This window comes from Pholcus phalangioides, unplaced genomic scaffold (assembly GCF_987345545.1).
Source record: "Pholcus phalangioides strain wild (caught in Gottingen) unplaced genomic scaffold, Ppha-v1.0 ptg000017l_1, whole genome shotgun sequence".
Taxonomy (NCBI): Eukaryota; Metazoa; Arthropoda; class Arachnida; order Araneae; family Pholcidae; genus Pholcus; species Pholcus phalangioides.
In genome coordinates, this window is record NW_028301610.1 from 33,301,979 (window position 1) to 33,315,245 (window position 13,267).

Consider the following 13,267-nt stretch of genomic DNA (forward strand, 5'->3'; position numbering starts at 1 on the left):
GGCTGTTGGATTTTTGGCTGGTCCGCAAGCCAGAGTTTTCACTGGGGGCTCTAGTAAATTTATAGCTTGAAAAAACAATGATGGTGATTGTCCCAGGCCTTATGGCTGCAGTTCTGTCAGCCCCATCCTTGTGGGGGACAGGTGAAAGGGCACCAGTTTTTTCCTTCGTAAGGATTTTTTAAAAATTTATCATCCACCTTTTTATTTTGATCGCGTCGATCTTTACCTACTAAGTAAGTGAACGACGAAATCGTACAGTATATGCATGCGACAGAATGAGAGCTCAAGAGAAGACCGGCATCGGGCTCGTTCGCCATTAATTTTGTTGCAATGTAACTTTTAGGCAGAATTTAAAGGAGTACCACAGTGCTTCAAAAAGTGTGCATCGGGGCTCCTAGGAGCATCGTGGTGAGCTCAAAATATGGATTTGTGTGCCCAAAACCTATGCTTTAAAGTGGTTCTTTTATATGTTGAAAAAAAACTGCCAAACTTCTTGGAAAGCCACCGATGAACCATGAATTATGCAAGGGAGGCAGCTGACAAAAGAGATCCATTGGAATATGGTAACAAGCTTGCGATCTAGACCAGAGGTCTTTAACCCTTTACCAGTCATGAGCAATCTCTGAACCTCAAAAGAAGAGCACTCTTACCTCATGTTTGACATACGAATGCATGAAATCCGGATGATTTTAATAATTGAATGAAATTTGCACAAGGTGTTTAAAAGAAACGATCAAGTGCTCGCGAGCACCAAATCAGACATGTGCATCGAGCACTCTGGGTGCTTCTGGGAGCACCATGGCAACGTTTTGATGCCTCATCTAGACTGACACCTAAGCATAACGATAGAGCAAATAACAAGCATCTAATATTGACTTAGAAAAATGTGAATAGGAAAAGGAATATGTGAAATCCGTTGTTCGAAAGGGCCCTTGGTTGGTCTAGTGCAGTGTTCCTCAACCGCCGGGACCTGGCATCCGCCAAACTGGGCCATGAGTGGTTTATTACTTCATTTTCACCCATTTATTTCCCATTAATCTTGTGTATGCCCAGGCCTTCCAATCAAGAAAAAGAAAACTGTGCCACAGGATTCCAATATAGTGAATTTGTAGTGTGAAAAAAAAGAATTATCTCATTTAGAGTCTCTGGGCTGGATCAGCCCTCTACTGTGCTTCCCTCGAAATTGGAAAATCAGCTGGACTATGTACCCTTAAACTATGCTTCAGCTCTCGTATATAAGAAACTTTTTTTCTAATTTTTTAATTTTACCTGCGTGCATTAATGAAATCAGTAAAGAAATGGCTCCATGCTCCACATGAGCATGTGCAACGTATATCTTGCATTTCCCGGTTCTTTATCATTTTTACCCCTGTAAACATTGGATGGATGACAATAATGAATGAAACAAGACTTTAATTAAACTATAAATATTTATTCAATTATCAGTTAACTATTAGCAGACCTGCCAACTCTCCCGATTTTTCATCCTTCCTCCCGCTCTCCGGAATTGTTAAAATTTCTCCGGATTTTGGCAGAAAATTAGATTTCACGCGAGCTTCCACGCTGTCGTGGCGTCAATGATTACCGTCGTCATTAGGGAAAACACCAATGGAGGATAGCCGTAGTCATTTCCATCGAGCAGCCTTAAAAAAGTCTGTGACTGTATTTAAGCAACTGGCAAAGACGCGACTTTATTTTCGTAGCGTTTATCGGCAATAATTTATCAGGGGCATGGCCCTGGTTGCCGAAATTCCTGTATAATCGTTATTGTATTTCATTAACAGCCGTGCGATAAACACGTTTTTTGGCGGCAGTTTTGTAATTTGAATTTTTTAAATTGTTTCTTCTGATTAAAAGTCTTCAGAAAGAAAATATAAAACTTTAAGCTATATAAAGCTTTTAAGAGTTCATATACCCAAGATAGAATCACTGATAGCATCCACAGAAGGAAACACATTTGATGAACAGTATGTAGATGTGATTTCTTTATTCTGCATGGAAAGACTGACATGGAATTATATTCTTCTCAGGGGCAATGCAGAACCTGTCTTGGGGGGGGGAAGAATGTAACTTTTTCTTAATTGATTAAAAAAAAAAATTTTAGAATTTTTTTTTTGATCGAGGGGGGGAGGGTCCCCCCTCGGGAGAATCTCCGGATTTCTGTATTTCAAAAGTTGGCTCGTCTGCTATTAGTATAACATTTTAACAAACAATTATCACATTTAACCTTTTCTCTCAATATTACACTGAAACAATAAAACTGAACGATCTCACTGCCATGTCCAGGTATTCACGTATTAGTTCTCATCGTGCACAAGACACTGCAATATGTCTACTTCATGGCAGAAGACTCCCAGACACCAGGTTCGGATGGGTTTGGTGTCTCGAAACATGCGTTGAGGCCACAGCTCAGCCACTGCGTAGGAAATTGGAGCCGAACGTCCAAGGGTAGCCGGTCTGGCCACTAACCAATCCACAGGCTACGGGATCATGACGATGTTGGATTATCACATGAAGTCAGGCGATGAGACGGGTGAGGTGCCAAAGGCACACCTTTCCAATTTTAACTCATTGTTTTGAGAGACAATCTGGCTCACACCTCAACAGGGCGTGATGCCTTAGTGATGAAAACAGAAGGTTAGTCGGAAGTAGCTGTTCGTGCAGATCTGTCTGGTTTTTATACAGGAGTGTTCCCACAATGCCCCATGAAAAAACCAATCACAAGGTCGGAGATGTGGTATTGAGCTTGCATCTAATTTACATAATTTCATGAGTTTCATGAGAGAAAAGGAAATATTGTAGAATTTATAACACTGAATCTGGCAACCAAACATAACAAATTGGAGATCTGTCCAGGTTCCACAACTTTTAGGCCTACTGCACATTGTATAAGCTCATGACATTATAGACCGTGAGATGGTCCTAGAATCCACCGACGGCGTGGAGATAAAATATATTGCACATTTATATAACACTTTGCTGATCATTTACATTGTATTGCACTAATATATTGTACAATTAACTAAACATTGAGTTTGACAACAACTCGACGCGGTTCCTACCAACGAGCCACGGGTTTTCCCAGAGGGAAAGAGAAGGTAACTAGACGAGCTATTGGGATCTCTGACATGGATGTAAACCGGATTTTATATGGGACATTGGCAGCCAACCTCTGACCCCGTTCTCGCCCGACGGCTAGGAGACCCCACCTCGACCATCAGACTAAGCGAACTAACTGGCCCGAACCGGATCGCCAGCGGAAGCCTCGGGTGGTTTCCGGTAGCCACCGAACCCTGGGGCCTAAACAAGATTAAATGAACATTAAGATTGTAAGAGATCCCAGGTCGTCATGTTACAATATCCAATAAATAATGGAAATATGTGCGGTGTAAAATTCTGGGGACGTGGTAGCCCAGGTCGATAAGATACTCACCTAAAGTACCAAAGGATGTGCAGAGGTGTCGTGAGTTCGGTACCTGGTTCATCCTTGTCAGAAAACTTTCCTGACATATGGGTACAACAGAAACTGCGATATGACCACAGAAAACATTGCTACCTCAGGGAGTCCCCCAACGAGGCGTTAGCGCACCAACCCTTCGACGAGTATAAAAAACAAACCTGTCGTTCGGAATCGGCAATAAATTGTAGGTCCCGGTCTAATTAGCCCTCGTGTGCAGAAAATGACATTGGTGCGGCAAAAATTATCAAATGATTATAAAATTCTGGGTTACTTGCTATAGTACAACAACCAATGTGTGCAACATGCAGATATATACAGGAAAGAGATCACAACAAGTGAGGGAACCCAATCAATGGGAAAAGTAGTTCTAAAAACAGAGAATACATATAGGTGCTGGTAGAAATGTTACCACCGATAATTCCTTCACTAGTCTATATCTGGCTCGTAAATTGAAGCAACTGCAACTCTCATATGTCGGAACCATAAAAAAAATGTGCAGAACTTCAAATTGTCTTTTGTAAAAGTAGATTAATGCACACACACACAGGACAGTAAATAGCAATCTTTTTGTATTCCTGTTCCAAAGATATAATTGTAGTTGGTCCGAATTCAATGGTCTCAATTGTCTGAAGAAAAATAAAAAATGGTCACTCTTCTCAGCACAATGCGCGGTCAATCCAACATGGATTTCCTCTGGAACACTAGAGAAAAAAACCCATATAATCTTGCAGTAGAACAAAATCGGGTGTAGATATCATAGATCAAACGACTCAGTACTATAACACTAATAGAAAGACAAAAATATGACACATTTTACTTTTTCACAACATAATGAGTGGCCTCAACGCATGCATTGTTTGGCTATCATTTGAAAAAAGGTATCACAAATGAGTGCCAGAAAAACTTTCTGATTTCACTTGCAAAACAATTGGTAGTTTTCAGAGCTGATCCCTCAGTCAACCAAGATGATGATAAACCACCTAAGAGAAACGTTCGATGTGGAATGTGTCCATATAAAAGAGCCACAAGACTTAATGCTCTCATATGTGCTGAGCATATTGCTATGTATATTGCTAGAAAAAGTAATTCAAATGGACAACTTCAGAATTTGTTTCAAATGGTATCAACCTTTTTTTCACCAAAAAACCAAGGTTTATGAAGCACGGTCATATAAAGAGTATGTGATATATATTATGATTTTATTAATAATAAAAAAACCCATTGCATTAATAAATGAATTTCATCAATTGCTATTTGATTTATTATACTTTTTAAATCATTTTCATAAATCTCTGCTGTAGTGAATTGAAGAAAATACATAAATATTCAGTGTGGGGCCATTGGACCCCATCGGTACTTAAAGGTATAGAAATTTGCCAGTAGTCTAAGTGTTAAGAGAAACAACGGAAAAACTTTTAATAGGAAGTCAGATAACATTTTTAAAATGAGCACATATTAAATATTTCTAATTGAAAGTATATTTCTGTAAAACAGTTCAAGAGTTATTTGAGCTGAAACGAACCTAAGTTTTCACCCTGTATATGTTTTTTATACTAAATACAGTAGTGGAAAGAAAAACATCAAGTTGTTTTTACTTCATCTAGTGAGCGGTTGATAAAGAAGCCTTTGGAAATGACATTGCTGGATACTGATTCAGAGCATAAAATTTTTGTTTATGGAAATCCATTGCCAGTTCTTGTGACTGAGGTTATTACAGCTTCTGCAAGTAAGTTAATTTTATGCTAATCTAATTGACATTTTTTTTTTAATGAAAACATCTGGTTTTCCACATTGCTTTTTTTTTTTTTTTAACTTGTAGTTATACAGTTAGACCGCTTACAACAAGCCTGCTTTTAGCGAGCAAATTAATGGGCTTTAATTGGTACGATACTGATTACATAGTGATTCTGTCGCTTTTAGCAAACATGTTTTTCAAAGTAACTGATTTTTAATGAAGGATGTAAAAGAAGAGCTTGAAAAAAATACATACAAAAATGAAAAGTAAATGCAAAGTCAACTGCAACTTTTCTTTTACTTCTCTCATGATATGGAGATAAGTCTTTTTTACTAGGATGATGCACTTGACAAGGGACGACTCTCAATCAAATAATTCAACAAAAAGTGTATCATCTTAGAGATGCCGCTCATGCACTATAGCCTATCAAATCCCTGGAATTTTGAAAAGCATGCAAAAATTTCGCTCATTAGTCCCATGAGACGTGTGAACAAAACTTGTTCTTTTGAAGAGAGGCAAAAGTATGGAGGGAACATCTCCTTATCCGGGCAACTTTTTTCATTCCCCCCCCCCCATTTCCACCGCCTGTGCAATGCAGTTTGCCTGCATCCAAATAAACTTAGTTTTCCTACAGAATCCTGTAGGAATGGGATGGATAACGAGTTGGCAGAATACAAAATTTCAAGTTAATGTTTGGCCAAATAAAATCAGTGTTTTTATTTGAAAGTAAAATTATTATACAATTTATCATTTGACTTAAAAAACTTGTAGTTGCATGATTTTTATTTCTATGATATTGACAATAAAATTTAACAAGGATAGCAAATATGATGTATAACACAATTGAACGACCGACGTAATTGAACTCGAAATTGCAAAAGAACCACGGCTATCCATGTTTCGGAACTATATGAAGTTCCTTCATCAGTAGCAGAAGCAAAGAAAAATATCCAAAATACTCCTTATAGCGGGAGTTACTCGCTGTTGTAGACAAAAGAGTTGAATTCAAAATTAACCGGCAACAAAAGAGCCGAGGAGGACGACGGAAAAAGAAAAATGTGGCGGAGCCAGTCGCAAACGAGAACATGATAGTGATGTTGATGGAAAATAATAATTATTGTAGAAACTTGCCAGATTTTTGAGAAGGGTGGTGTGCTAGTTAGGTCATTGACCAACTAGTTTAGTTGATGTGGAATGATTCAAAGAAGTCCAAGTCAGATGGTGAAGGGCCTTTTTGAATGATTTTGGCAAAAGAGAAGTCAAATTTATGGTCAAAGGATCAGCAGTATTGGGCTATGGATGAGCGGTTAATGTCTTGGTTTGTTACGTATCTTCTATGCTCATTTAAACTGTATTTTAGGGCACGTTTAGTTTGGCCTATATGATAACCCACATTGGCATGAAATGCTGTTGATGCCCCAATTGTTGAGTGTGTCAATGGGAACTTTTAGTTTAGAGAAGCAAAGTTTATTGACGGGGTTGAAAACCACAGAAAAATATTGTATTTTCAAAGGATTTTAGCGATGCATTGGCTGGTGTTTTGGAAGAAAGGCAAAATTATCAAGTTTTTATGTTCAGGTTTATGCTTAGTTGTGGAAGTGTTTTTAATAAGTTTGCTGTGTAGATTATCAATGAGAAAGCTGCGGTAGCCACGATTGACTGATATTGCTCTTAGGATATTCAGTGCAGCATCGAGTAGCGTCGGTGCAGAGCAGATGTTAATGGCTCACTTCACGTATGTGTAAAACGAGGCATACTTTTGTACCGGAGGATGTGCAGATAGGTTGTGAGGGGGTAGAGAAACAGCAAACGGTTTGTGAAAGACAGTGGTAGAGAAAGTTTGTTCGTGGTTAGTGACCAATATGTCCAAGAATGCAATCTGGTTAGTTTTTTCTTCCCCTGTAGTGAATTGAATGCAGGGGTCAATGGAATTGAGGGAATATGGTCAATGTTAGCGTTACTGTCAAGAAGGACGAAGCAATCATCAACATATCTGATGTAAAAAGGAAAACAAATTTTACGGAAAAGTTTTATTTTAAAATAGTGCATGTAGATGTCACTAAGTACAAAGCTGAGAGGGTTTCCCATGACAAGGCTTTCAGTTATGCGATAAAATTGTTAGTTGAAAAGAAAACATATTTTTTTGTTGAGACAGACCCGAGTAAGGTCTAACAGTTCAGAGATTTCAAATTGGGCAAAAGAGAATTTGGTTAGTCTAGTCTCCAGACCTCGAAGAGCGCCTTCTACCGGGACATTCGTGAAAAGACTTTACGTCAAAAGAGGCCATTTTTGTGTTGACTGGTTGAAGGTATGAAGTTTCTGTGTGAATTCGGCTGAATTTTTCATAGTGTGTGTTATTGCAAAAGAGTGGTGAAAATATTGAGACAAGGTGTTTCGCAAGCTTGTAAGAGGCAGTGCAGATATTCGAGACTATGGGTCAGTGTGGAATGTCGGGTTTGTGGACTTTGGGCAGTGTGTAAAACCTGGCACGAAACGTTACATACATTAGGACATAATATAAAACAAATTATGAATGAAAAATTTATCCGCATTTGATCAAGTATGATAGCATGTTTGATAAAGGATTAATGAGACACACCTGTGCAGGGTTGTTTGGTTTCTACCAAGTGGTTTTTTTTTCAAAAAATCAAATAAAAGTGGCCTAAATATAATTTTTTTCCTCAAAAAATATCATATTGGTTCATTATTAGTCAAAATTTTTCATTTTTACCACATTTTATATCCTTGGGGTACATTCTGATGGTATATCTTTAAATCACATAAGATTTTATAAGTGGTTTTTTTCAAAAAGTCTCATAAAAGTGGCCAGAATATATATTTTTTTTTCATATGAAGTTTCTTAGTTATTTAAATTTACATACAAAAGCCAAAATTTCTCATTCTTACCACATTTTCTAACCTTTTGCTACATTCTGATGCTCTATCTTTAGCAAATTCATGAATGAGGATTGCATCACACATCTAAATGTAGTGGTGTATTATACTCACAGGTTACTTTTTCCCTTCACAAACAAGCAGTAACAGTAGTGACACCATCATGCTAGGGGCAGGTTGTCCTATAATCCAATAGACACCAGCTGTCCTTAAAGGACAAAGACTAGTGTACTAGTAGTTACATTACCTCACATATACATTTTCATTTTCTTTCCCATAAGAAGTAGCACATCTCCTACTGTATACCTCCCTGTCTTAATATTCAATAGTTGTTTTTTTTATACTTTCATGGTAAGTCTAGTTAATCAAGGTTCTACTGTATGATAATAACAGATTTATAAAAAATAATCAGCTATAAACAGGGTGATTATAATTTGAAGTTTTGATTCCAAAACTATTCAATAAGAACTGGTCAGAATGACTTGAAAATTTGCATAGATACTCCTGAAGCAATGGAAGTTTCTTTTGCAAAAGGAAAAAAAAAAGTGCAAGTAGTGCAAAATGTGCAAGTAGATGATGCTGTACTTGGCCAGCAGTGTAATCTATTTTGTGCAACTACATCATTTCGGCACTTCCACAGCATCAGTGTGTGGATAGAACTTCTATCAAGATGCACATTGCAATACCAACAAAGCAGCTGCTGAAGGCCCATTTTGACAGGATGCACCTTAAGCCTTGCAACTTCTGGGTGTGGGGGTACTTCAAAATGTCATAAACAGTGGTCAGATTGCAAACTTTGGTGAATTGCAATCTCCAGCACACCCCCTTTATGTTAGAAGTTCCTCAGGAATATTAACGTAGGGCGCATTTGATTTAATAAAGCTAAATTTCAAGCACATACTCATCATAACCATGGCATTCTCTGATCTGTTGTTGAACAAGAATTTTTGTGCTTTCACCTCATAGCCAGAACACGGTAGACAACATATTTAACATTTCTTAAGTAAGTTGTAGTTATTTGTTCAATTACTTTGTTGTTTGTGATGTTTCCATGAATTATGAAATCGTGCAGTACTATAATGAAGTTATCATTTTGCCATGGCTGGCCTTTGTTTCCATTCTGCGAGCAAATTTCCCACATGTTAGGTGATGTCACTAATTTTACATTTTTAACTATTTTTTCCCCTTTACCAAATAAAATTGCATTTTTTCAGGAATATTCATGTCAATTTTCAAGTCATTCTGACGATCGTTCTTTTTTTAGTGTTTTGAAATCAGAACGTTAGTTATAATCACCCTGTATATCGTAAATCACCACTAATTAATCTGTATTATTTATGCTTCATTAAATACATTATATTCACCTAATTTTTATTGTAGTTTTTGCAAAATAGCTTCCTAATTAAGCATACAAAAAGTAACTGGAGAAAACATCTTTATATATATGATTAATAATAACATTAAAAGAATTTTCAAACACACAGTAATCTATTTGAGTTGAGCAAAAAATAATTAAATTGCAAAAGTTGGTTGGTTCATTTGTATCTTTATAATTCTCATGAAAGTTCTCTTTTTGATCATTTTGTGATTTTTTTTTTTTTTTAGGACCACCAAATACTATGTCAGCTAGACTTGAAAGTAATGGTTGGGCTAGTTTAGTTTGCGGTCGTAACCTGTACATTTGGAAGTTCCGTGATAACGATTCTTCTACATTAAATATTGTATGTATGCTGCAACTTTATATATTGCTTTCTACTCTTTTATATGCAGTTGGTGCTCTTTATAACAACCTTTATAGTTTCACAGAAAACTGGTATTATATTGAGAGGTCATTATATTGAAAATTTGAAAAAATAATTAGCATAAGAGATTTCCATATCCCTTTAATCCCAAATTATTGTGTGGGTGATATATTAACAAAAATTCATGCTTTCAAAAATTTCCTGGTCTTAAAGGGATATTCAGACAGATTTTAAAAATTATATTATTCTGGTATATACATATTCTCAATAAAAAGGTATCGGGTATTAGAAAATTATTAAAGTAATTTATTGCATACACACATTTTTTAGTGCAATGAGGGGTAAGAGGGTATAGCCTCACCCTTATTTAAGACAGACATGCTAAATGAATGTTAACGAGAAAGTGTTGATTTTCAGTATGAAAACAAGAAATGCCCATGGTGTGCTTGCCTCAACATCAAAAACAGCCACACTTGTGAACCTGGAATATGTCGTCACAGCCTTGGCAGAGTGATACATTATGGCTTTTCTATTTAGGAGGCTTTGGCAATACAAAAATTTGCATCCTCTATGCAAATTACATTTTTCTGCTTTTAAAGTTAACCCAGCATAATATAAACAACTAAAAACTTCTTCAAAAGTTTTAGAATATATAATGTCATAACAGTTTTTACAAACTGAATAACCTAATGCTCATCATTCTTTGGAAGCTGGAAAGCCCATTGCATATAGCCCAAAGGGCATAACCTTGCAACGTACATTCGTGAGGTTGTTATAAAAGTTGTTTTATTTCTGTCCTCAAAGGCAACAGGTATTTGCCAATACCCACTATATAAATCTAATATCGTTATAAATTTGGAATTTCCTATTCTTTGTAAAATTTCTGTAATTTTTGGGAGTGAATAATCAGATTTGGTTATACTATTTATCCTAGAGTAATCTATTACAAATCTGTCCTCGCCATTCTTTTTTTAAATCAAGAATGCGGGTGAATACCACTGTGTAATGGCCGGCTCAATAATGTAATTTTCTAACATTTTTTTGAACTTGTTCTTATACAAATACAACGCCACAACAGGCAAAATGCCCAACGAGGTGGCTGAGAAATAGATGCCCATAAAAATATGGATGTCATATATTTCAAAAATATAGCAACCCAATTAAAAATGCAATTAACAAAAATTGTAAACAATATATACACATGATAAAATATTATACAATGTGCATAAAGAACACTTATGGTTGTCTTATTCTAAGTATGGATAGCTTCTCGATTTACCCCAGCATGTTTATTGTATTTCTTTTTAAACGTGTCAATTGTGTTACAATTTACTACCTCCGAGGGTAAGCTATTCTATTTATTAACAACCCTATTAGAGAAAAATTCCCTGCGACACCATCGCCTTGCATTGTCCCTCACCAATCTATACTCTTGTCCCCTTGTAAAAGCAGTCGATTGGCGGTGTATTAATAATTCCATGGTCCATCCTATCCATCCCATTGAAAATTTTGAACACTTCAATCATATCTCATCGACACCTGCGTTCATCCAATGTAAACATATTCAAAATGAAATCTCTATTCATAACTCAAGCCCCGTGTGCCAATAAGGACACGCGTAGCTCTTCTCTGCACCCCTTCAACCAAGTCTATGTCCCTCTGTAGGTATGGTCTCCAAAACCTTACAGCATACTCCAGTCCAGGATGAACTAAGCCTCGAAATGCGACAACCCAACTATTGTTACAGAAAAAAGCGGAAGAATGACTTTAGGAGAACGCTAAGAGACCTTTTTGAAAATGAGACCAAGCATTCTATTTGCTTTTTTGACCACCGCTGAACAATGTTCAGAAAACTTAAGCCGCTCATCAATGAGAATTCCCAAATTGGTGACCCTAGTTGCATACAGGATAGTGACACCATTAAACTCGTAAGAGAAATGAATGGAGCATGACGTTTAGCATTGATAAGTGCATGGTCGTTCGAACCAAAATGAGCGACCATGCACTTATCAACGTTAAACGTCATGCTCCATTCATTTGCCCATGCTGCAATCCTGTTTAAGTTGGTCTGGAGCAACTCCCTATCGTTTTGATTCCCGATTACCCCCATTAGCTTCACATCATCTGCGAATTTGCTAGTAATTCCATCGATACTCTGATGGAGTTTATCGATAAAAAGTGAAAAAAGTATGGGGCCAAGGACACTTCTTTGAGGAACTCCACTTGTGACGTCTGCCCAACCAAAGACATGGTTCGTACAGTCCTTGAAAACCTTGAAAAGCCCTTGAAAAAAAAAAAGTTCATTTTCAAGGCCTTGAAAGTACTTGAAAATCGATGAGTCCTTGAAAAAGAAATTTTTTTTAAGAATTCTGTGAGAGTCCTTGAAAAATTTGTTTTTTCCGAAATAGTTTTTGGCACTTTTTTTTTTTTAATTCCATAAGTGACGTCCTATAACCCTGGATAATTGGATTTAAAGCAAGTTTTTTCCCATTATTCTTAAGCCGGGTTTTCGTAGGAGCAGGTTCTCTGTGCCGCGTGCAAAGTGAATCGCCCAGCGTGACACGCCGTCCACTCACCAATAATTCAAGTTCAACTGTTTTCCTAGAGAGCGCAACAAGCCTCGCGGCAGTGTTTTACGTCGGGTGTGATTGGCCGACTGCTTCTGGAGGAGTCAAATGCGTTGTGCGCCACTCGTTTTACCGATCTTCTCTTCATTTTTGTTTTCTTTCACTTCCCTTCAAGCCGGAGTATGCAAATGACAGAGTAGCTGATGCGCCACGGTAGAAATACACAAACGCGTAGTGTGATTATGTAACACGTTTCTGTCGACGCGAAATGATCTAGTTCGGTTCATGCGGCGCCAAAAACCTATGTTGGAATGTTTTTTCCCTTTTTATTCTCTGAACGTGGAACCGCTGGGCCCGACGCAATATGTAAATCGCGGGCGGCGTGCTCTCACCCTCACGGGAGCTCGGCTTTATACTGTAGGCTGGTTTTTTTCCGCGTGTATGTCGGGATTGTTTTTTTTCTCCCTGAGATTGCCGGTTGTTATTTGTCGGCCGTTTTATTTATTTTTTTTATGATCGTAAATGATCTTGTTTTTTCCTTGCAACTTTTATGGAATAAAAGCTAGTGTTCAAAATGAACTTCCGATCGTTGTTTTTTTTCTTCAGCTCAGTCGGCACGCTCTGGCCCCCAACAACCCACTTCTAGGAAAACCCGGCTTTATGGTAGCATGTGTCCTGCAATCGTATGCAGACGTATTTGGAGTCGTTGGAAGTCAAACTTTTGTACTAGGTATTTTTTCTGGAGGACTTGAGAAATCAATATCTTAGAAAAAAAAAGTTTCCTAATTTTTGTCGAAATAATTTCAGTCTTTCGGTCCGTAAGTGAGCGAAGTTTCCTCTGATTACTGTCAATCATAGGCGGAGATTG

At 37.3% G+C, this 13,267-nt stretch overlaps 1 protein-coding gene across 3 annotated transcripts in view; it reads left to right on the forward strand.

Annotated features, from left to right (window-relative positions):
- The window catches only part of LOC149072936 (nuclear pore complex protein Nup133-like), a 335,975-nt gene that overhangs the window by 13,198 nt on the left and 309,510 nt on the right, over positions 1-13,267 (forward strand). For all 3 annotated transcript variants that reach the window (XM_089246206.1, XM_089246208.1, XM_089246207.1), the window contains exons 3-4: positions 5,065-5,186; positions 9,696-9,811. In XM_089246206.1, coding sequence (XP_089102332.1) covers positions 5,065-5,186; positions 9,696-9,811 — 238 coding nt within the window. The remainder of the gene's footprint in view (positions 1-5,064; positions 5,187-9,695; positions 9,812-13,267) is intronic.